Raw genomic sequence first — 22,110 nt, 5'->3', positions numbered from 1 at the left:
ATAAATGGTGGTAGACAGTAATTCATCAGCGAGAATATGCCTTTATAGTGTAACAGTGTAAGGTATTTCTCCTGCCTTCCTAGAGGGTTCTGCATGCTGGGCAGGTATTCCAGAGGTCTGTGGTTCGATTCCCGGCAAAGGTGTTGCTAATTTTTCATCTTCCAAAAATTACTTAATGTCTCTACAACAGAAGCATGCTTGAGGAATATTCGAGAGGTCCAGGTTTGAGTTCTGGTGAAGGTAATGCACATTTTTCACATCTCCTTTAAAATAGCTTAGTGATTCTAAACAAGTTTAGAAGTGATGCTTTATGTACATAGCAGCACTTTGTTGAATTTAAATTTTTCATCTTTAAACTCTATTTAATCACATACATGTTTTGATAAAACAAAGAAGAAGAAAATGCAAGGATTTTTTTTTTTTTTTTTTTTTTAAATGTTTACCTGCAACAAATAACACTTTTGCAAGACAATGCAATATCAACAAAATCTCTTCTGACATCTGAAGATAGGGCATACTTCAGAGTCTGAAACAATTAAATATAATGAATAAAAAGAAATGATTTACATAACAGTCTAGTTCAAAGCACTGTTAAGCTAATTTTTAATGAAGGAAAAAAATATAATGCACTAATTATAAAAAAGAAAACCCAGAAAATAAAATAAATGATTAATAGTTATATGATGAGGAAATTTTGTATTATTTCAAAACATATATTGACATGTATTTTATAACAGACACAGTGCATTAAAAAAATTTTAGGAGTGAATTCTTATAATAATTACTACTATAGAAGAAGTAAGAAATTCATAGAAAACCGATTTATTTCACTTTCTAATTGTTAACAGTAAATCAGGGGTTCTCAACCGGTGGTACGCTAGAGAAAAATAGGTGGTACACAAAGAACCAAAGTATTTTTAACTATTAACCAGTTCACCGTTTGCCCAGAGAGAGATACATTCACAGGAAATGCATTGTCATCTGTTAGCGTTGGCAGACTATCGTCGGGGTGAAATCTGGGCTAGACCGTAAGCCACGAGACACATACGTCGTAGTGTCTTTTTCCAGCCCCCCTGAATGAGTTGAAAATGAAAAGAGGTGATTGATGGGTTACTTATCTTCTCAGCAGTGTCACATTAGGATCACAGCGAGGCTGTTTCAGGAACGCAAAGGATGGAGCACACTGTCGTCGTGTAGATACCTCCTCTACCATATCTTTCATCCACAACAGCTTTCTGCCTTTCTATTAACAAACAAAGGCCTTTAAATGCTATCTTTTCAATTCCTAACGATTCCTTAAGGATATGATCTGTGTATTATTCTCTGAACTATAAACTGCATTGAATATAAGCCAAAGTCAAACTAAATGCCTAATATAGGCATTTTGATTAATCACTTTACCTATGCAGATGGAAATATTACTTGCTTTAAATTTCATTATGACTATGTTGTGCCAATTATGAATGACACTGTTGAACTGAAATTTTTGAAGTTACATTTTATTTTTCAAAACTTGTAGTATTAATGTTTAGTCCAAAGTGGTTAAATTGCCCGGAAGCACTATTAATTTCGTTTTGGCATTTTGCGTTGATCCTCTAAAAGAGTTGTTCCACTTTTAAGATTGTTGCTACCAAATACTATCACCCTGTTTAAATAAAGAAATTTATTTTAAGAAATTAAATAATGAAGAATCTGCATAAATGTATGTATGTTTCTAGCATTGTGATAAAACAACGATACATTGAGCCATCCAATTTTAAAAAACGTAATCCTTCTGCGAGTATGGGCATGTGGAAGGCCAAATTTGAAATTTGGAATTAGATTTATTATCGTTTTCATATTTTGTAAAACTTAATGAATTTTTGATTAACAAGCTCAAGGCTTTCAAAGCGAGCAAAGGCAATGTTGTACAGAAAAAACATTTTTATCTCCAGCGCGTGAGACTGTGTATTGGAAATTCTAAAGATATGCTCATTTTAATATTACTTTGTGATATTGCTTTTGAACTGAATTTAATGGTTTAATTGTGAAGAACATAATATTTAATAAATAAAGGTAACACATAAAATGTTAAAAAAGCGCCCCTTTGGACGTAATTTAAAATCTGAAATCTTTCAGATTTTTTTTAAACTTTTTAATCCATACCTTTCTATTGTTTTAAATCTCATTAATTGTGAAAGCTACAGCATTAAAGGTTCGGGAATTTTAAAAGACACAACAGTAATATATGAAATTTGGATTGCTGTATATTTTCTTTCAGTTCCTTCCTAAATATGTAATTATATTTTACACAAAACATTTTCGACAATATTTACTATTTTGGTTCGAGAGTAGTCGTCTGCATTTCCTACAAGAGACAGATTTATATAGGAGATTTTACAGGAGTAAAGAATTAAGGAATGTTAAATTTTGCTTAGAAGAGTGAGAAATGGCGGGTAAGGCTGTTATAGACTGGAATAATTACATGAGAGAGATATGCGGAATAAATGCAACGACGAAACAAAAACTAATTGTAAGCAGTTTTATAAACTGTTTTCCGGAACAAATATCAAACTAAAATTAAAATATATATATAATAACATGCATGTCATGAAAGAAATAAATTATAAAGATAGCGGCAACAATTATAATTTTAAAAATTTTAAATGATCAAATATTGGCTGCTTAATTATGATCATTGTTGAATTTTCAGTCCATTATTCAAAGGAATGGGCAATCCTCTAGTAATCTATTCAACATGAAACGCTAAAAACGCTTACTACTTTCTTACTCTCTGAAATAGGCACTTCACATAATTAAAACTTTCCTTGCTGTAGAAAAAATACAAGTTAAAAAAAAGCTCTAAATTAAAAAATTGCAACTTTTAATAAGAACCTTAAATATCTAAGATAAAGAAAGATCTTTTTATCGCATAAGGAAATTAAATCTTTTAATTAAGTATATAAAAATATATAGGAAATAATTTGATCCCTTTCTTTGTTACAATGCATCAAAAAATAATAAAACAAAATTCAAGGACATTTCAAATAGGCAATACTAGCTAATGCATTTATTTTTACTTTATAAAGCTCTTACTTGACAATTAAAAATTGCTACATTTCAATTGTAATAGATTGCAATGCATTTGGTGTTAAGTGCGAGAAGTGGAAGTGGGGTTGAGTGCAAAGGGAAAAATATTTGCTGTAAAGACTACACCAGTCTATCTGTTTTATGTTGCTCGTTAGGGGGTCATTATTCAGAGTTCTTCAGTGTGACAGGTACGCTGTTCAATCTGATTTGAACAGAACTTCTAACAGGGTTGCCACTCAAATAGGAGAATGAAATTCCCTGACTTTTCCAGGTATGTTTCGAGAAAATTCCAGTCTATCCGCATAATGTACGTTGGCTGTGCTAAGAGGTAAATTAATTATGGTATTACTTGTACTGTGTAGCAAATTCACTTTGTTTGATAACTTTGTTTACTTTTCCGCTTAAAAAACTTAATAAAATTTAAGATATATACATTGGATAACAACTGCAGGTTTTATTTAATTATTACTCATGATCATCCCCAGTTCAACACGAGGCTAATCCGGTTCTTATAAATCACAATGCAATGCTAAAAGTTAGGTTAGATTTTAGGTGTATTGTGTATTTAATTATGGCAAAGCACACTAGGGCTATCTGCCTAAGAGGAGGGATGCCTTCGTGGAGGACTTTTTAAGGGAAACTGGCTCGTATACACGTTACACATGGGGAAAACCACGAAAACGCCCATGCAGCCAGCCCGTTCGCGGGATTCGAACCTCGGACCGAACTACCAGTCTTCAACGACTTTACCGCTCGGCCGCTAGTGGGCCTGTTAGATTTTAGGTAAATTTAATTTGTGTGAGGTGTATTCTTAAAAGGTACCTTAACACTTGAAAACACAAATATAATTATAATAGGAGTTCTTTTCTCCACTGAAGAATGAGATTAGAATCTCCCCAATCTGGAATAAAATAAGGCTTTTTTTGCAGATATTCTGCAGCTAAATGAAAGAAAGAAATTTATTTAATGATATTTTTTTACTAAATTGAGGTATTTTATATTTATTTCGCAGCATACATAAGGAAAAAATATGTGCATTAAATTTCGTGATGTCATCATACTGCTAGAATTAATTTCAGGATTATGCCAGAGAAAATTTCCTGAAATTTGGAAATCTTATTTACTAATGATAAATAAATTTAGAGGGAAGAAGCAACATTAAATGATATGAACAACATAAAAATAAAGATAACTACTTAAAAATTCAATTAGAATAATCAACGATATTTTAGCGAATATAGTTATATTACATGGTTATCCTAGATGATTGATTACTATTTTTTATTTTACTGCAAAATGACAAGGTATTTATTAAAAAGAAAAGAAAAGCAAAAAAAAAAAAAAAAAAGATTTTGCGGTAAAATCCTAGTATACGATACGGCCTTCGCATGATTTTGAAAATTGTCACCAAGAACAAAATGACCCGTTTACTGCTCATCATCATGTCGCCAAATCCCGCTGTACATGGAGATTATTCTCACCAAAGAATGTCTATGTAAAAAGCAGAGGGAAAATTTGCCAAGGGATTTGACGACGGAACGGCCAGAATTTCCCTCTCCGCGATGTGTACAGGAAATTGAGAAACACGTGTTAAGAAGAAACGTTCTTTGACAAAAAAACGAATTTTCGTAGATTCCCCCCCCCTCAAAATAACTAATGCATGAATTAATTTACTTGCACCATAAAATATTTTCTTTTCCTTTAGAGTTTAAAGACATTTTAAACGATATTCATTTTATGAACTCTTGATAACGTGACCTTCAAACTTCGACACCGGCTTAGCTTTGGCTACAGATATGTCGCGCATGCACAGCTGTTTCCCGCTATGATGGATCCGAGCCATGTCTGTTGCAGAGAGGTTTTCCTTCTTTATAATACATATTTTTTTAATTCTAACCTTCATGATACCGTATACTAGGATTAAACCCATTTTGTTTTATACGAGAACAGGTACTTTCTTTAGTTCATGCACTGCACATGCGATTCTCGAGGTTACTGGAAACCAAAAGTTGCGGGAAACTTGCTTTGCCTTTCTAAAAAGACAATCAAATTGGAACTGCGAAAATTGGCTCTATGCCAGCTGCCCGAATGACACTCACGTGATACACAATTCGCCAAAAAAGTGATCTCTTCCGACGTCGGCGCAAAACTCGCCTTTTTTGGCGGGATCGTTGTATGAAATTCCCTGACTTTTCCCTGAATTTTTTGGTCAGTTTCCGAATTCCCTGACTTTTTCTGATTCTCCAGGTAGTGTGGCAAACCCTGTTCTAAATAGGTTTTCACAGCTGGTGAAAGGGGGAAAGAATTACAGCCCAGTTTTAGACACAAAAAGTTTGCCTCTGAATGCGAAAAACGGCACGAAATGTTTGCGATTTTCCTAACGGCGAACTGGTTGAATTAAAAAATTACATACCCTAATATCCTACATTAAATACCCCAACATTTCATATTTTGTAACACTTTAAATGAATTTTTGATTTACAAACCCAACGATTTCAAAGCGAGCAATGGCAACACTGTACGAAAAAACCCCATTTTAATTTCCAGAGCGCGAGACTGTTTATCGGAAATACTAAGGATATGCTCTTTTTCAATAGTCACCTTTCCATCAATAATCAAAGCTACTTCATGCTCCTTCCTCAATAAATCACCAAAGTCATGCATGTGACGTCTTATAGCTTCTCTTGTATTCTGTTAGAAAATTAAATTAGAAAATCCCAACTCTACACATTTCTCCAGTAGATTTTTGAATAAAAAGTAATTATCAAGGTTGCCACTTAAACAGGAGAATGAAATTCCCTGACTTTTCCAGGTTTTTCAGGTATGTTTCGAGAAAATTCCAGTCTACCCGCGTTATGTACGTTGGCTGTGCTAAGAGGTAAATTAATTATGGTATTACTTGTACTGTGCAGCAAATTCACTTAATTATTCAATAAATCCCAGAAGACATTTATTCTTAATTATTCTTGGTACACTTTGTTTGATAAATTTTGTTTACTTTTCCACTTAAGAAACTTAATAAAATTTAAGATATATACATTGGATCACAATTGTATGTTTTATTTAATTATTACTCATGATCATCACCAGTTCAACATGAGGCTAATTCGGTTCTTATAAATCACAACACAATGCTAAAAGTTAGGTTAGATTTTAGGTAAGTTTAATTTGTGTGAGGTGTCTTCATAAAAGGCACCTTAACACTTGAAAACACAAATATAATTATAATAGGAGTTCTTTTCTCCACTGAAGAATGAGATTAGAATCTCCCCAATCTGGAATAAAATAAGGCTTTTTTTGCAGACATTCTGCAGCTAAATGAAAGAAAGAAATTTATTTAATGATATTTTTTTACTAAATTGAGGTATTTTATATTTATTTCGCAGCATACATAAGGAAAAAATATGTGCATTAAATTTCGTGATGTCATCATACTGCTAGAATTAATTTCAGGATTATGCCAGAAAAAATTTCCTGAAATTTGGAAATATTATTTACTAATGATAAATAAATTTAGAGGGAAGAAGCAACATTAAATGATATGAATAACATAAAAATAAAGATAACTACTTAAAAATTGAATTAGAATAATCAACGATATTTTAGCGAATATAGTTATATTACATGGTTAGCCCAGATGATTGATTACTATTTTTTTATTTTACTGCAAAATGACAAGGTATTTATTAAAAAGAAAAGAAAAAAAAATTTTTGCGGTAAAATCCTAGTATACAGTACGGCCTTCGCACGATTTTGAAAATTGTTGCCAAGAACAAAATGACTCGTTTACTGCTCATCATCATGTCGCCAAATCCCGCTGTACCATACATGGAGATTATTCTAACCAAAGAACGTCTACGTAAAGAAGAAAAGGTTCCATACATGTAAATGCTATTATGCGGCTAGAAAGCAGAGAGAAAATTTGCCAAGGGATTTGGCGACAGAACAGGGTGGCCAGAATTTCCCTCTCCGCGATGTGTACAGGAAATTGAGAAACACGTGTTAAGAAAAAAAAAACTACAAAAATCCGTTTTAAAATTATTGCAAAAAATCCAAGAAGAAACGTTTTATCAAAGAATGTTTTTTCTTGGATTTTTCGCAATAATTTTAAAAACGGATTTTCGTAGTTTTTTCCCCCCCTCAAAATAACTAATCCATGAATTAATTTACTTGCGCCGAAAAATATTTTCTTTTCCTTTAGAGTTTAAAGAAATTTTAAACGATATTCATTTTATGAACTCTTGATAACGTGACCTTCAAACTTCGCCACCGGTTTCGAGCTTTGGCGACAGATATATCGCGCATGCACAGCTGTTTCCCTCTATGATGGAACGGAGCCACGTCTGTTGCAGAGAGGTTTTCTTTCTTTTCAATACATATTTTTTTTTATTCTAACCTTCATGGTACCGTATATTAGGATTAAACCCATTTTGTTTTATACGAGAACAGGTACTTTCTTTAGTTCGTGCACTGCACATGCGATTCTCGAGGTTACTGGAAACCAAAAGTTGCAGGAAACTTGCTTTGCCTTTCTAAAAAGACAATCAAATTGGAACTGCGAAAATGACACTCACTGCCCGAATGACACTCACGTGATACACAATTCACCAAAAAAGTGATCTCTTCCGACGTCGGCGCAAAACTCGCCTTTTTTGGCGGGATCGTTGTATGAAATTCCCTGACTTTTCCCTGAATTTTTTGGTCAGTTTCCGAATTCCCTGACTTTTTCTGGTTCTCCAGGTAGTGTGGCAAACCCTGTTCTAAATAGGTTTTCACAGCTGGTGAAAGGGGGAAAGAATTACAGCCCAGTTTTAGACACAAAAAGTTTGCCTCTGAATGCGAAAAATGGCACGAAATGTTTGCGATTTTCCTAACGGCAAACTGGTTGAATTAAAAAATTACATACCCTAATATCCTACATTAAATACCCCAACATTTCATATTTTGTAACACTTTAAATGAATTTTTGATTTACAAACCCAACGATTTCAAAGTGAGCAATGGCAACACTGTACGAAAAAACCCCATTTTAATTTCCAGAGCGCAAGACTGTTTATCGGAAATACTAAGGATATGCTCTTTTTCAATAGTTTAGGATACTGCTGTTGAATTGAATTTTATGTTTTAAGTGAGAAGAAAATTACATTTAATAAATAAAGGTAACACACAAAACGTTAAAAAGACGCTCCCTTGGGCGTAATATAAAATCTGAAAGCTTTCATAATTTTTAAATATTTCTAATGAAAAATTGAAAAATAACCATTATAAAATGTAGTGGTGGTACTAAAGGTTTTTGTTGAGATATTTGTAATCGCATTCTTACTGGTTAAAAGGAAGTATAGCATTCTGTCACGTCCTATACATTCATTAGCTTTCAGACAGGTCCGAGTTATTCTGAAACTTAATCCCATTCTTTGTTATTTTTGATTGGTTATTTATTGTGTCTTGTTTATGATTTGTTAAACCATGATCTGTTATAAAGTTACATATATGACCTCTGTAACCGCTTATCATTGCTTGTATTATTCTGCTTGTATTACTCTGATTGTACTTATCGTTGCTTGTGTTTTTTGCATGTAACACTGGGTGTATCTCCGGGTATCTCAACAATAAATATTTGTTTTGCAAACCACAGCCTTTTCTATGTTTAACAGCAGAGCGTGGTTCTTTCAAAAGTTAGAATTCACTGATATTTTCCCTAATTGAACCTTCAGTGTAATAATTTATCGTTCGCATGATTTTGATTTGGTGTTTCGTGAATGATGGCTTTTTCCGGAAGTGAAAGGGAAGCTTTTGGTGTAGTGCCATTTGATGGTGTTAATAACTTAACTGTTTGGTGTCGAAGAGTTCGAGCAGTATTTACGGCAAGGGAATTGGATACATTTTTGGAAACAGAAGCAATTGCGGACAGAGTTGCAGATGTTTTGAAATCAAAAAAGGCTTATGCCTTAATACTTGCACTTCTAAGTGATAATGTTATTGCTTCTCTTCAACGTGAAGACATGGCGTGTAAAATATGGAAGAAATTATAAGCTACGTATAGCGCTAAAGGTGCAGTGAGTTAAATTTTAACACGCAAACATCTAGCTACCATAAGGAAATCCAGGGATGTGTCAATGAGACAGCATATCGACAGCATAATGAACCTGGTGAGTAGTCTACGTGTCTCTGGCTCTGAAGTAAGCGACTTTGATATTATTATTTACATTTTAATGTCTTTGCCAAAGGAATATGAAAATATTAAGGCATCTCTAGAAAATCAGCCAAGTGATAATTTGAGTTTAGATTTTGTTATAAGTAGACTTATTGACTGCCAATCTCTTATGTTTGATTATAAAAATGAAAATAAGTATTCTAAGCCAAATACGGATAACTCTGTTTTTATTAGTGCTCGTAAAGAATTGTTTGGTACTTATTGTAAAAGAAAAGGACATTCTGTTAAATTTTGTAGGAAAAAGAACTCCGTCTGTCATAACTGTGGGAAAACTGGTTATTTCAAAAGTGAATGTTTTGATAATTCTAAAAAGCAGGCAAATTCAAATGGTAATAAGTATGCATCCCTGCAATATCTTTTATGGCTGGAAATCTTGTGCATGATCAATTTATTATTGATTCTGGTGCACTTTCTCATATGTCTTCTCACAAGGAATGGTTTACCTCAATTAAGCCTAAGACTGGAACTGTTAAGTGCGCGTCTAAGTCGGTGGTTTTAGAAGTGGAACGAATTGGTGATATTTGTGGTAAAACTAAGAATGGTGTTGAAATAATGTTAAAAGATGTTTTTTACGTTCCAAAATTAAAGGGATAATTAATTTATGTAAAAAATATTGAAGCAGCAGGTTTAAGCATAATTTTTAAAAATGAAATAGTTTACATTGAACACAAAAACAAGTGGTTTAGATTTGGATATTTGGACAAATGTGGACAATATTTTAGTGATTTTTCACCAAACCTATTTACAGCTTTAGCAGTAAAGAATGATGATTTATGGCACAGAAGATTAGGACACTGCTGAGATCAAAAATTAAAACTGATGAATCTTCCTGCAAAAAAATCCTTTTGTGAAGTATGTGTTCGTGCCAAACAAAGTGCTTTGCCTACAGGAAAGGGTCCTTGCATAAAAGAATCCAAACCGCTTATAACTATACACACTGATATATGTGGTCCAACAGAACCTCAAACAGTCCATGGGGAAAAGTATTTCATGACTATGATTGATGACTACTCGCGATTTATGGAAATCAGGTTGCTCAAAAGAAAAAGTGACATTGCTGATGAACACAAGCTATTCTTTAAATTGAATCCAACTGTTACAAAACTGCGCTGTGGCAATGCCAAAGAATATGTCAGTAGAGAATTCCATGATGTTGCTAAAAGAGCAGGTGTAAAAATAAATCCTGCACCTTCCTATACACCTTTTCTAAATGGTGTTGCTGAACGAGCAAATAGAACTGTACTGGAAAAAGTTAGAGCAATGATACTTGAGGCAAAATTACCAAAATTCCTTTGGGGTGAAGCAGTACATATGGCTACTTACATAAATAATCGACTCCCAAATAGTTCGATTGACAATCATGTTCCTTATTTTCTGAAGTATGGTGAAAATCCTGATTTAACAAACATGCGTGTATTTGGCTGTGATGCTTATACTCTAGTGCCACCATCGCAAAGAAAGAAACTAGATGAAAAATCTATTAGAATGATATTTGTAGGTTATTCCACAATGGGATATCATTTAATGATTCCAGAAACAAGACACATCTTTTGTTTCCAGAAATGTTGAATTTAATGAAGAAAAGAAGAAAGTAGAAAATCAAAAATATATTTCCGATAATTCTGATTTGAGTGAAAATGACAATGATGACATTAAAAATAAAGACAAATCAATTTCAGACACTGATAACGGCGAATTAAATGCTGCAAATAAGAAGGAGGAACAAAGAAAATCTTCAAGAGAAAAGAAGCAGCCAGTTATGTATCCTAATCCTGAGATTTACCAAGTAATGTTTGCACAACAAGATACTCAGGGCATTTGAAGATATTGTAAATCTACCAGAAGTAGAACAAGAACTATGGAAAAGAGCTATGGACGAGGAAATGAAATCTATGGAAGATAACGATGTCTGGAACCTACAAAGTTTACCCCCTGATAAAAGAGCCATTTCCTGCAAATGGGTTCTACGTAAAAAACGAGATGGAACTTACAAAATCAGGCTTGTTGCTCGTGGCTTTATGCAAAAGGAAGGCATAGATTATACAAAAACGTTTACTCCAGTGATTAGCATGTGCCCTTAAGTTTAATCCTGGTAATTATCAATAATGAAGGTCTGCAAACTTTTACTTTAGATGTCAAGACAGCTTTTTTGAACGGTAAGTTGGATGAAATCATCTACATGGACCAGCCAAAAGGATATGATGAGTGGTAAGAAGTGTAAACTTAAAAAGAGTTTATATGGTCTTACACAGTCTCCTCGACAATGGTATCAGAAATTTCTGAATTTTGTTATTAAATTAGATTTTAAGCAATCGGACTCTGAACCACGTATTTTCATCAGAAATTTAAATTTTAAGAAAGTAATTATGGCTCTTTATGTAGATGACTTATTAATTGCAGGTTCGGATGTAAAAGAAACAAATATTATAATATCATTGTTGTCTAGTGAATTTCAAATGTCAAAATCTGAAAGTGTCTCAGAATTTTTAGGCATTAGACTGAAATTTGAGTCTGGTTGTTCATATTTAGATCAGAAACCATATATTGAAAAATTACTTGATAAATTTAAAATGTCTGATTGTAAAACAGCCCAAACTCCCATTGAACCAAAATCTACAGCAGCATTTTCAGAAAGGAAATGCATTTCATGGCCCATACAAAGAATTAATTGGATCTTTACTTAGCATATATCACAAGGCCAGATATTGTTTTTGCAGTAAATTGCTTAAGCCAACTGCAGGAACATCCTACTGATGTTGCCTGGTGTGCTCTAAAAAGAATTCTTAGGTAGTTGAAAAACACCTTAAATTTAAAATTGATATACAAAAAGGGTGATTTGGAAAGGGCAAACTTATGCTTGTATGTAGATGCAGATTGGGGGGGGGATACTCAAGATAGGAAATCAATTACTGGTTATTTTATAATGTTTTCAAACTGTCCTATTATGTGGTGCTGTAACAAGCAAAAGTGTATTGCACTTTCATCAACAGAAACTGAAATAATTGCTTTATGTAAAGGTATTCAAGATGTTTTATGGATAAAAAATGTAGTAAATAAAATTTCCAGTGTTAAAAATGTTTATAATTTTGAGGATAACCAGTCATGTGTCAAAAGTATTGTTAATGAAAACTTTTCAGGCAGGTTGAAACATATAGATATAAAATTAAAGTTCACTCGTAAGACAGTTAAGGAAAATAATATTAGAATTGAATATGTACAATCAGGTTTAAAAATTGCAGATATATTAACTAAGGCTTTGTCCAAAACAAAATTCTATGAACCGTTATCTTTGAGCTGTTTAAAAATTGTGTAATTCTTCTATGTTTTGTATAATGTGCGATTAAGGAGGAGTGTTGAGATATTTGTAATCGCATTCTTACTGGTTAAAAGGAAGTATAGCATTCTGTCACGTCCGATACATTCATTAGCTTTCAGACAGGTCCGAGTTATTCTGAAACTTAATCCCATTCTTTGTTATTTTTGATTGGTTATTTATTGTGTCTTGTTTATGATTTGTTAAACCATGATCCGTTATAAAGTTATATATATGACCTCTGTAACCACTTATCGTTGCTTGTATTATTCTGCTTGTACTTATCGTTGCTTGTGTTTCTTTGCACGTAACACTGTGTGTATCTCTGCGTATATCAATAATAAATATTTGTTTTGTGAACCACGGCATTTTCTATGTTTATTAGTTTTCAATTTTTGTTTAGATGGTTCACGTTAGTCAAAAGGTTGGGAACTGCTACTGTAAATGATCAGACAGATGTGTCATATACACATTAAAGTCTTGCTTGGGTCACAATATGACATCAGAATTCTTTGTAGCTGTAGTATTTTCAAAGGAGGACATTATATATTTGATTATGTTTATTATTATATATTTGATTATATTTATTACATATTTTGATTATGTTTTACACAGACAGTGAGTTTTTTTTTGTTGAATCTGGTAAGGATTATCAATGATATATGTCTATATTGACATAATTTTTGTTGATATTGTAGTTAGTATGCTCAGATAATGCTATTTGTCCATTTGTGATGCATCTGATGATTTACGATGCAAGAAATAAGAGCCTGGAGTTTGTGCATGGGTATGTTCACTAGAATTTAGAAATAAATGAATAATTTCTTTGCAAAACTATGCTTGTGGTTACTTCTCACTGATTTTGGTATGCAACATTCAAACTCTGATATCAAAATGCTAAAACACAATTTTATGTACCATTTTGCAAAATGGTTAATTATATGAAAGCAGCTAACCAAGTCCATTAATGCCACATGCATTATTGTCCTCTTCTTCTATTATCGGAGTCATCATCACTTCTGCTATCAAAGTTTTTGCCCAATTCCAGATTTGAAAATCTTCATTTGAAAAAGGTTATATTTGAGTTCAAGTTACAGAAATCATTATTCAGAGTCTAAATCTATTTATTTGTCTTTAAATATTTTAGGTTTGCCATTAAAATTCAACCTTTTCCTCCAACTTCTTGTGGACAAATAGGATTATTTCCAGATGGAAGTTAGCGAGCTGGCTATCAAATTAAACCAAAGTAACTGAATAATATTATGTGATTACTATAAAATGCAATACAATAATTTAAAAAAATTTTATTTTATGTATAGGAAATAAAATACAAATTTATGTAAGAAAAATGCCTCTAAACCATTAGAGAAAGCAGATAGAATTTTTTACAAGAAATATTAACTTCTGAAAGAAAGTGCTATTTTGCAAAAGAAATTACAACAGTATAGCATTTATAAGAAATTGTATTTTAACAAATTAAAGCAAAAGACAATAATTACATTGAATTGGAACAGTGTTTAATTAATGCAGTTATTATGTATTACAATTCACAATCATATAGTGCAGTAACTTTAACTATCCATTTTTTAAGGACAATTATACTTCTTAAGAATGCAGTGACAGATCAAATACATTTTGAAAGAGCACAATATGTAACAGCTCACTTACAAGGGGAAAAGAAAATCATTGAGTGAAATAAAACACTCTGTACAAGAAAAACAAAGTTTTCATCTATTTTTTAGATGAGCTATTCTTTATTTCTAATCATTTAATAACTTCTTTTAATTATTTCAGAAAACTGGTTGGTGCATATAACTTCTCCGTCTTTCTGCAAAAAATTCTATTTTTTCTGACCTCTTTTTTTTCAGGGGGGATACAGTTTATATTTACACCAACATTCTGCAGATATTTTTTTATTTCCCTGATCTTCCAGCAACTGGAAAGTACTTTATTTGCTGTATACAAAAATAACAAAGTTTTAACCAATCTTAAATAAAGAATGACACCTCCAAGTAAAACCGAGCATAAGAAAATATAATATTGGTTGATTTAGATTTCATTTTAGCTGAAGCACTTTAATTGGCTGGAAAAAGACTTTCATAGTCGACAGGAAAAGCAAGTACGAATTAACCTAATAAATACAGTAAGAATTTTTTTTTTTTTAAATCAGAAAAGTACAGATATATTGAAAACTCAAAAATGATATGAAACCTTATAATGTATTCACAAAAATTCAGAAAAATAATCGCAGAAATTCATGCTGTAATAAAGTTTCTGCCTTAGGAACAGGCAAAGCAGAGTGATCCGAGACATTAAATTCATTCTTGAATCTTTCCACTAATACAGTACTTTGACATTTGAAGCCATTTAACTTACTGAAAAAATTTTTAAAATGCTGCCATATGGACTTTTTGATCTATGGAAATCTTATTTTGATATAACATATTTTGAAAAACTTTATAGCTCACAGAATATGCCTGGAAGATCTATATTTTATGAAATAGTATCTATAGCTGGCTGTCTGTAAAACCAAGTATATTTTTAAATAATCCAGTTGAAAATTTATGCTATTAAATTACTATATTTTGTTTAAATAAGATTGAAAATTCATACAAGGTATAATTCAAAAATTAAAAATTTATCCAAAACATTAAATTAAAAATTTATATTTTATTAAGTGTTAATTGCAAAAATTTCAAACCAAAAAATCTAAGCAAATACTTTTTTCTTTATTTAATTTGATAAAAAGTTACTTTTAAAATTACATTTGTACATCCTTATTACATTTTATTAAAAATATTGTTTATATAATAATTATAATAATTACCTTTCCATCAATAATCAAAGCTACTTCATGCTCCTTCCTCAATAAATCACCAAAGTCATGCATGTGACGTCTTATAGCTTCTCTTGTATTCTGTTAGAAAATTAAATTAGAAAATCCCAACTCTACACATTTCTCCAGTAGATTTTTGAATAAAAAGTAATTATCAAGGTTGCCACTTAAACAGGAGAATGAAATTCCCTGACTTTTCCAGGTTTTTCAGGTATGTTTCGAGAAAATTCCAGTCTACCCGCGTTATGTACGTTGGCTGTGCTAAGAGGTAAATTAATTATGGTATTACTTGTACTGTGCAGCAAATTCACTTAATTATTCAATAAATCCCAGAAGACATTTATTCTTAATTATTCTTGGTACACTTTGTTTGATAAATTTTGTTTACTTTTCCACTTAAGAAACTTAATAAAATTTAAGATATATACATTGGATCACAATTGTATGTTTTATTTAATTATTACTCATGATCATCACCAGTTCAACATGAGGCTAATTCGGTTCTTATAAATCACAACGCAATGCTAAAAGTTAGGTTAGATTTTAGGTAAGTTTAATTTGTGTAAGGTGTCTTCATAAAAGGCACCTTAACACTTGAAAACACAAATATAATTATAATAGGAGTTCTTTTCTCCACTGAAGAATGAGATTAGAATCTCCCCAATCTGGAATAAAATAAGGCTTTTTTTGCAGACATTCTGCAGCTAAATGAAAGAAAGAAATTTATTTAATGATATTTTTTTACTAAATTGAGGTATTTTATATTTATTTCGCAGCATACATAAGGAAAAAATATGTGCATTAAATTTCGTGATGTCATCATACTGCTAGAATTAATTTCAGGATTATGCCAGAGAAAATTTCCTGAAATTTGGAAATATTATTTACTAATGATAAATAAATTTAGAGGGAAGAAGCAACATTAAATGATATGAATAACATAAAAATAAAGATAACTACTTAAAAATTGAATTAGAATAATCAACGATATTTTAGCGAATATAGTTATATTACATGGTTAGCCCAGATGATTGATTACTATTTTTTTATTTTACTGCAAAATGACAAGGTATTTATTAAAAAGAAAAGAAAAAAAATTTTTTTTGCGGTAAAATCCTAGTATACAGTACGGCCTTCGCACGATTTTGAAAATTGTTGCCAAGAACAAAATGACTCGTTTACTGCTCATCATCATGTCGCCAAATCCCGCTGTACCATACATGGAGATTATTCTAACCAAAGAACGTCTACGTAAAGAAGAAAAGGTTCCATACATGTAAATGCTATTATGCGGCTAGAAAGCGGAGAGAAAATTTGCCAAGGGATTTGGCGACAGAACAGGGTGGCCAGAATTTCCCTCTCCGCGATGTATACAGGAAATTGAGAAACACGTGTTAAGAAAAAAAAAACTACAAAAATCCGTTTTAAAATTATTGCGAAAAATCCAAGAAGAAACGTTTTATCAAAGAATGTTTTTTCTTGGATTTTTCGAAATAATTTTAAAAACGGATTTTCGTAGTTTTTCCCCCCCCTCAAAATAACTAATCCATGAATTAATTTACTTGCGCCGAAAAATATTTTCTTTTCCTTTAGAGTTTAAAGAAATTTTAAACGATATTCATTTTATGAACTCTTGATAACGTGACCTTCAAACTTCGCCACCGGTTTCGAGCTTTGGCGACAGATATATCGCGCATGCACAGCTGTTTCCCTCTATGATGGAACGGAGCCACGTCTGTTGCAGAGAGGTTTTCTTTCTTTTCAATACATATTTTTTTTTATTCTAACCTTCATGGTACCGTATATTAGGATTAAACCCATTTTGTTTTATACGAGAACAGGTACTTTCTTTAGTTCATGCACTGCACATGCGATTCTCGAGGTTACTGGAAACCAAAAGTTGCAGGAAACTTGCTTTGCCTTTCTAAAAAGACAATCAAATTGGAACTGCGAAAATGACACTCACTGCCCGAATGACACTCACGTGATACACAATTCACCAAAAAAGTGATCTCTTCCGACGTCGGCGCAAAACTCGCCTTTTTTGGCGGGATCGTTGTATGAAATTCCCTGGCTTTTCCAGATTTTGACTAAAACACTTAAATTCCCTGACTTTTCTCTGAGTTTTTTGGTCAATTTCCGAATTCCCTGACTTTCCAGTTTTCCAGGTAGCATGGCAACCCTGAATTATACATCAATCATTACTTTCTTTGAAAAGTATTTAAATTTTTGAGCTTTATACTAGTAATTAATTAGTAAAAAAAGACTTAATTGCAGGAACTTACATCTAAGCTGGTTTCATTAATAACTAGAAGTGGCATTGTCTGTGTTAAAAGTTTGCATGAATAACCTACAAAAACAAAACTATTACTTTTCAGACATTAAAAACAAAGATAACATATGTATTCTAAATATATATAAACTTAAAGCAGCTAAAGTTAAAAGTAAACTGGAGTCAAAGCAAAGCAATTCCTTAACAATATTAACACTTTACTGACCGATCGCCTATTAATCGCCTACCGACCGACAGCCTATTAATCGGCTTTTTTCCTCCAATGCCTACTAACCGATTGTCTATTAATCGGCTTTTTTTTTGCCAACATGTACCAAATGATAGCCTATTAATCAGCCTTTTTTTTTTTTTTTTTCCCTTCTTCTTCTTCTAATGCCTACCGACTGATAGTCTATTAATCTCTTTTTTCTCGGGGCTACCTAAAATATCCTATCAATAGGTAGCCATGGCGATAAACAATTGCCATTTGCTCTATCATCTGCATTTTATTATTAGTATTGAGGTACATTGCTCATTTGCGTTAAGTGCGTTGCTTCGTAAACTCCCAAATTTTCACGCCATTTTTTAAAAATTTACCATTTACAATGAGTGAAAAAAACGGTACTGGAGAGTTTTATTTAGATGATTTATCTGATTGCTCTGACAGTTATTCAGGACAGGGAGAATCCTTGGCTGAGTGGCTGGTCAAACGTGCACATGCTGTTGAACCGCTAGCGGTCAATAAAGTGTTAATAATTACATCCTTGTAAAGGGGATATAAGCATAAAATCAAAACATTTCAAAATAAAAATGATCATAGAAGTATAAACTCTAAAACTAAAAATGCAAAAAGGGAAAATATATGCAAGATAATATAAATATAAAAATTAATCTCCCTTTATTGAAACCTTAATTCAGAACTCATCAGGAAAAAATGAATTTAAGCTTCACAAAAGTTGATTAATATGCTTCGAAAATGTGTTTTGTTCTCCCGGTAAATTTGAGATAAAAAACTGAAAAAAGTAACAAATTTATACTACACAAAAACTCATATAAAACCGAAAAAAGTGAATATAAATTGAACCAGGATTTTCCCTACACACTTTCAAAACACTTAGTAAAAAGAATCAAACATAACATTTCTTCAAAGTGACTACACACACAAAAAAAAAGGGGGGGGGAACATTACATATTGTAAGGCATGTAGGTAAAATCTGGTACATTTGAGATTCACTTTTTTGGGTTTTATACGAGTTTTTGTGTAATATAAATTTGTTTCTATTTTTGGTCTTTGATCTCAAATTTATCGGGAAAACGAAACATGTTTTCGAAGCATATTAATCACCTTTTATGAAGCTTTCAATTCATTTTTCCCTGATGAGTTCTGAATTAAAGTTTCAATAAAGGGAGATTAATTTTTATATTTTTATTATCTTGTATATATTTTCCCTTTTTGCATTTTTAGTTTTAGAGTTTATACTACTATGATCATTTTTATTTTGAAATGTTTTGATTTTATGCTTAACCCCCTTACAAGGATGCAATTATTAATATTGTTGAGGAATTGCCTTGCTTTGACTCCAATTTAGTTTTAACTTTAGATGCTTTAAGTTTATTTTACTTCAATTCTTGCAGGTACAGAGTAGGATGGGTTTAAACAAAAAATTGCTTTTTATTTTTGCCTTTTATTCAATTTCTTTATGTATTTATAAATATATATACATTTACCCAATCCACTCTAACTTTATATGCATATATAAACTTGAATACAACATAAATAAGTTTTTCACTGCTTAATTTTTAAAAATGCACAGTTCTAATACATTGCTTATAAAATTACAAGATTAATATACATTTCTGTCAAAAATTCTGTAGTAAAGCAATATGGAAAACGACCAGAGATCACCAATTTTCAGAGCATGAAAAAATTAATAAGAATAATTCTCAGTGTGGACTACACATATGGGAATATGGTAAGAACTTTTAAGGCAATGGATGAAGTAACTAATTCAATATTCTGATAATATTCAAAAATTACAATCCAGTTTTCAAGTTTGCACTTAAAATGTACATATATCAAAAATAAAGATTTTTAACATCTAATTTTGTCAAGAATTAATGACTAATCTACATCAATGTGCAAAATCTAAAGAGATACATGATAAAACTTTAGAACTGAAATTTAGGTAGAATAGCAGCCTCGTGCTTGGCATAAATTTTAATTAAAACTCTCCACTGAGAACACTCGAGGTTGCTCTTTTGCTTAATTTGAAGCTTTATTTTGACATGTTTCTCTTCTCTCTTAAAAAACTATAGACTTTTTAATACAGAGGAACATCTGAGTTCATGGATATTGATGAAGATTCAAGATTTGAAAACTCAAATCTTTTTCTGATTTTTTTTTATTTAAATCTTCATAATCTTATTAAATAACCATTAAATATTTTAACTCAAAACTTCTGAATTCCACCTGAAGTTCAACTTTTAATTTTCATGATTTTCCACAACTAAATGTACCCACTTCCCTCAGCAACATAAAGATAAGTTTCTGAAAAACGTTTACACATTCTTTAATTTTTCCCAACTACATTTTCATTTCTCTGACTTTCCAGATGAGTGAGAGTCCTTCAATAGCATCTCGAGAATTGTTAACCCTTAGCGCTCTGCACATTTTTGTATCACTGCCTGCCAGCAACTCCAGCACATTTTTGCAGCGGAATGAGTGAAACAGAGTCTTATTTTAAGCGAGAAGAATTACATGTGCTTGTAAATGTTTTTAATTTTATTTATTTTATACATACATATGCACTTTCTTCTTGCAAATGAGAGATAAATTTTAAATTTTGTAATTCACCATGGTGTGATATCTTTGGAAACAATCTCCCATGTGCATCCTGGGTTTACTTGGGCAAGTGTCACATTGAAGTTTTGCTGCAAATCTTCATCTTCACTTTCAATAATTCTCATTCGTTGTTTCTTTGGTAGTATGATTTCGGAACTTGAAGTGTCAGCATTATAATCACTACTTGAAGTGTCAGAATTATAATCAACATTGTCTTTTAACTGTCAATATCTTTTAACACTTGAAAATCAAACACGTCTTCACAACCACTCAACTCTAAATTCTCATCATAATAATTATTTTCTCCATGTTGCTAACCATAAGAAAGGTTAAAAAATGGTTTAAATCATAACAGTACAGAGAGAGTACGTTTTAACTACAGATAACAATTGCCAACAGCGATGATACCGCGACATCTTAAGCGTAATCATGCCAAAAACATTTGGCTCAGCAATAAATGCTGGATGATCCCGTAGCAGAGCCAATGGAGCTAAAAAACATTTGGCTCTACAGTGGAGCCTACAGAGCTGCGGAACAAATGCCAGATGGCCCCATTGCAAAGCCAACAGAGCGCAAAGGGTTAAACTGGGGTTTAATTGATGAAATTAAAATTATAAACAATTATATCATGAAATAATCTGTTACCAATGTTTATAGCAGTTTCCTGTTTGTCACCAGTTAAAACCCAAAACTTTATATCAGCTTTCAATAAATCAGCTATGGCTTCTGGAACACCCTAGAGATAAGAAAAGTTCAGCTTGTAGTTTTCATCAATATGATATAAACCAGATATAAATTAAATTAGTACAGTATAAAATCCTGCAATGCCTCTACATGAGACCACTGTATAATAAATACTATTGGCATCTTTACACAAATTGGTCATTGTTCACTAACATTCACAAGGATGGCAAGCCTTTACGTTAATGCCTCAACATGAAACTGCAAGCAGTCTTATGAAGGTAAGCATTTAACTTAAGCAAAAGCAACATTCCTGAGACGCTAATACCACGTGAAGATCAGCTTTTTACTTGGAAAGAAAATACTATTAAGGTGACAGCACCTTTATAACAGGGCACTATTACGTAACCAAGCGCTTCGTTTCCTTTATTAACAAAGATAACAAACTAAACTTTTTCTCACACAGTGCCCTTGTATAAAGGTGTTGTCACTTTTTATGAAGTTGCTATCGTCAAACTAAAAACTGTTTTTGAGGTGTAATCACCTTTATGCCAGAGCACTTCTGTGAATATTTGTCTGCATAAACAGTGGCATACTTGAATAAAGATACCAACAGCTTTATGCTCAAGTATTATTCCTTTTTATATAAAAGAAAGCAGGCATAAACATCAGAATTATTACAGATATTTAATTTTCAGTAATGAAAACTAGAACTAGAAGAAAGATGAATTAAATATTTTCCAGAAATTTAAAATACAGTTATACGATAAAATTATATCAAGTATGATTACAAATAGAAATTGTGGATATAGAATACAGAAAAAAATACTTGATAAGGGCAAAAAATTAAATGATTCTGCACAAAGGCACCAAATAACAACAT

At 31.9% G+C, this 22,110-nt stretch overlaps 1 protein-coding gene across 1 annotated transcript in view; it reads right to left on the bottom strand.

Annotated features, from left to right (window-relative positions):
- ATP8A (ATPase phospholipid transporting 8A1) overlaps nt 1-22,110 on the bottom strand; it is a 242,488-nt gene that overhangs the window by 91,844 nt on the left and 128,534 nt on the right. The window contains exons 24-27 of the mRNA XM_085821693.1: nt 21,192-21,282; nt 17,718-17,782; nt 15,424-15,513; nt 444-526 (exon numbers count right to left, since the gene is read on the bottom strand). Of these exons, the coding sequence (XP_085677819.1) occupies nt 444-526; nt 15,424-15,513; nt 17,718-17,782; nt 21,192-21,282 (329 nt within the window). The remainder of the gene's footprint in view (nt 1-443; nt 527-15,423; nt 15,514-17,717; nt 17,783-21,191; nt 21,283-22,110) is intronic.

This window comes from Stegodyphus dumicola, chromosome 1 (assembly GCF_044657685.1).
Source record: "Stegodyphus dumicola isolate Sdum_Otavi_A_Nest chromosome 1, ASM4465768v1".
NCBI lineage: Eukaryota > Metazoa > Arthropoda > Arachnida > Araneae > Eresidae > Stegodyphus > Stegodyphus dumicola.
Note: the sequence above shows the minus strand (reverse complement) of the source record. Positions and strands in the feature narration are given on the sequence as shown.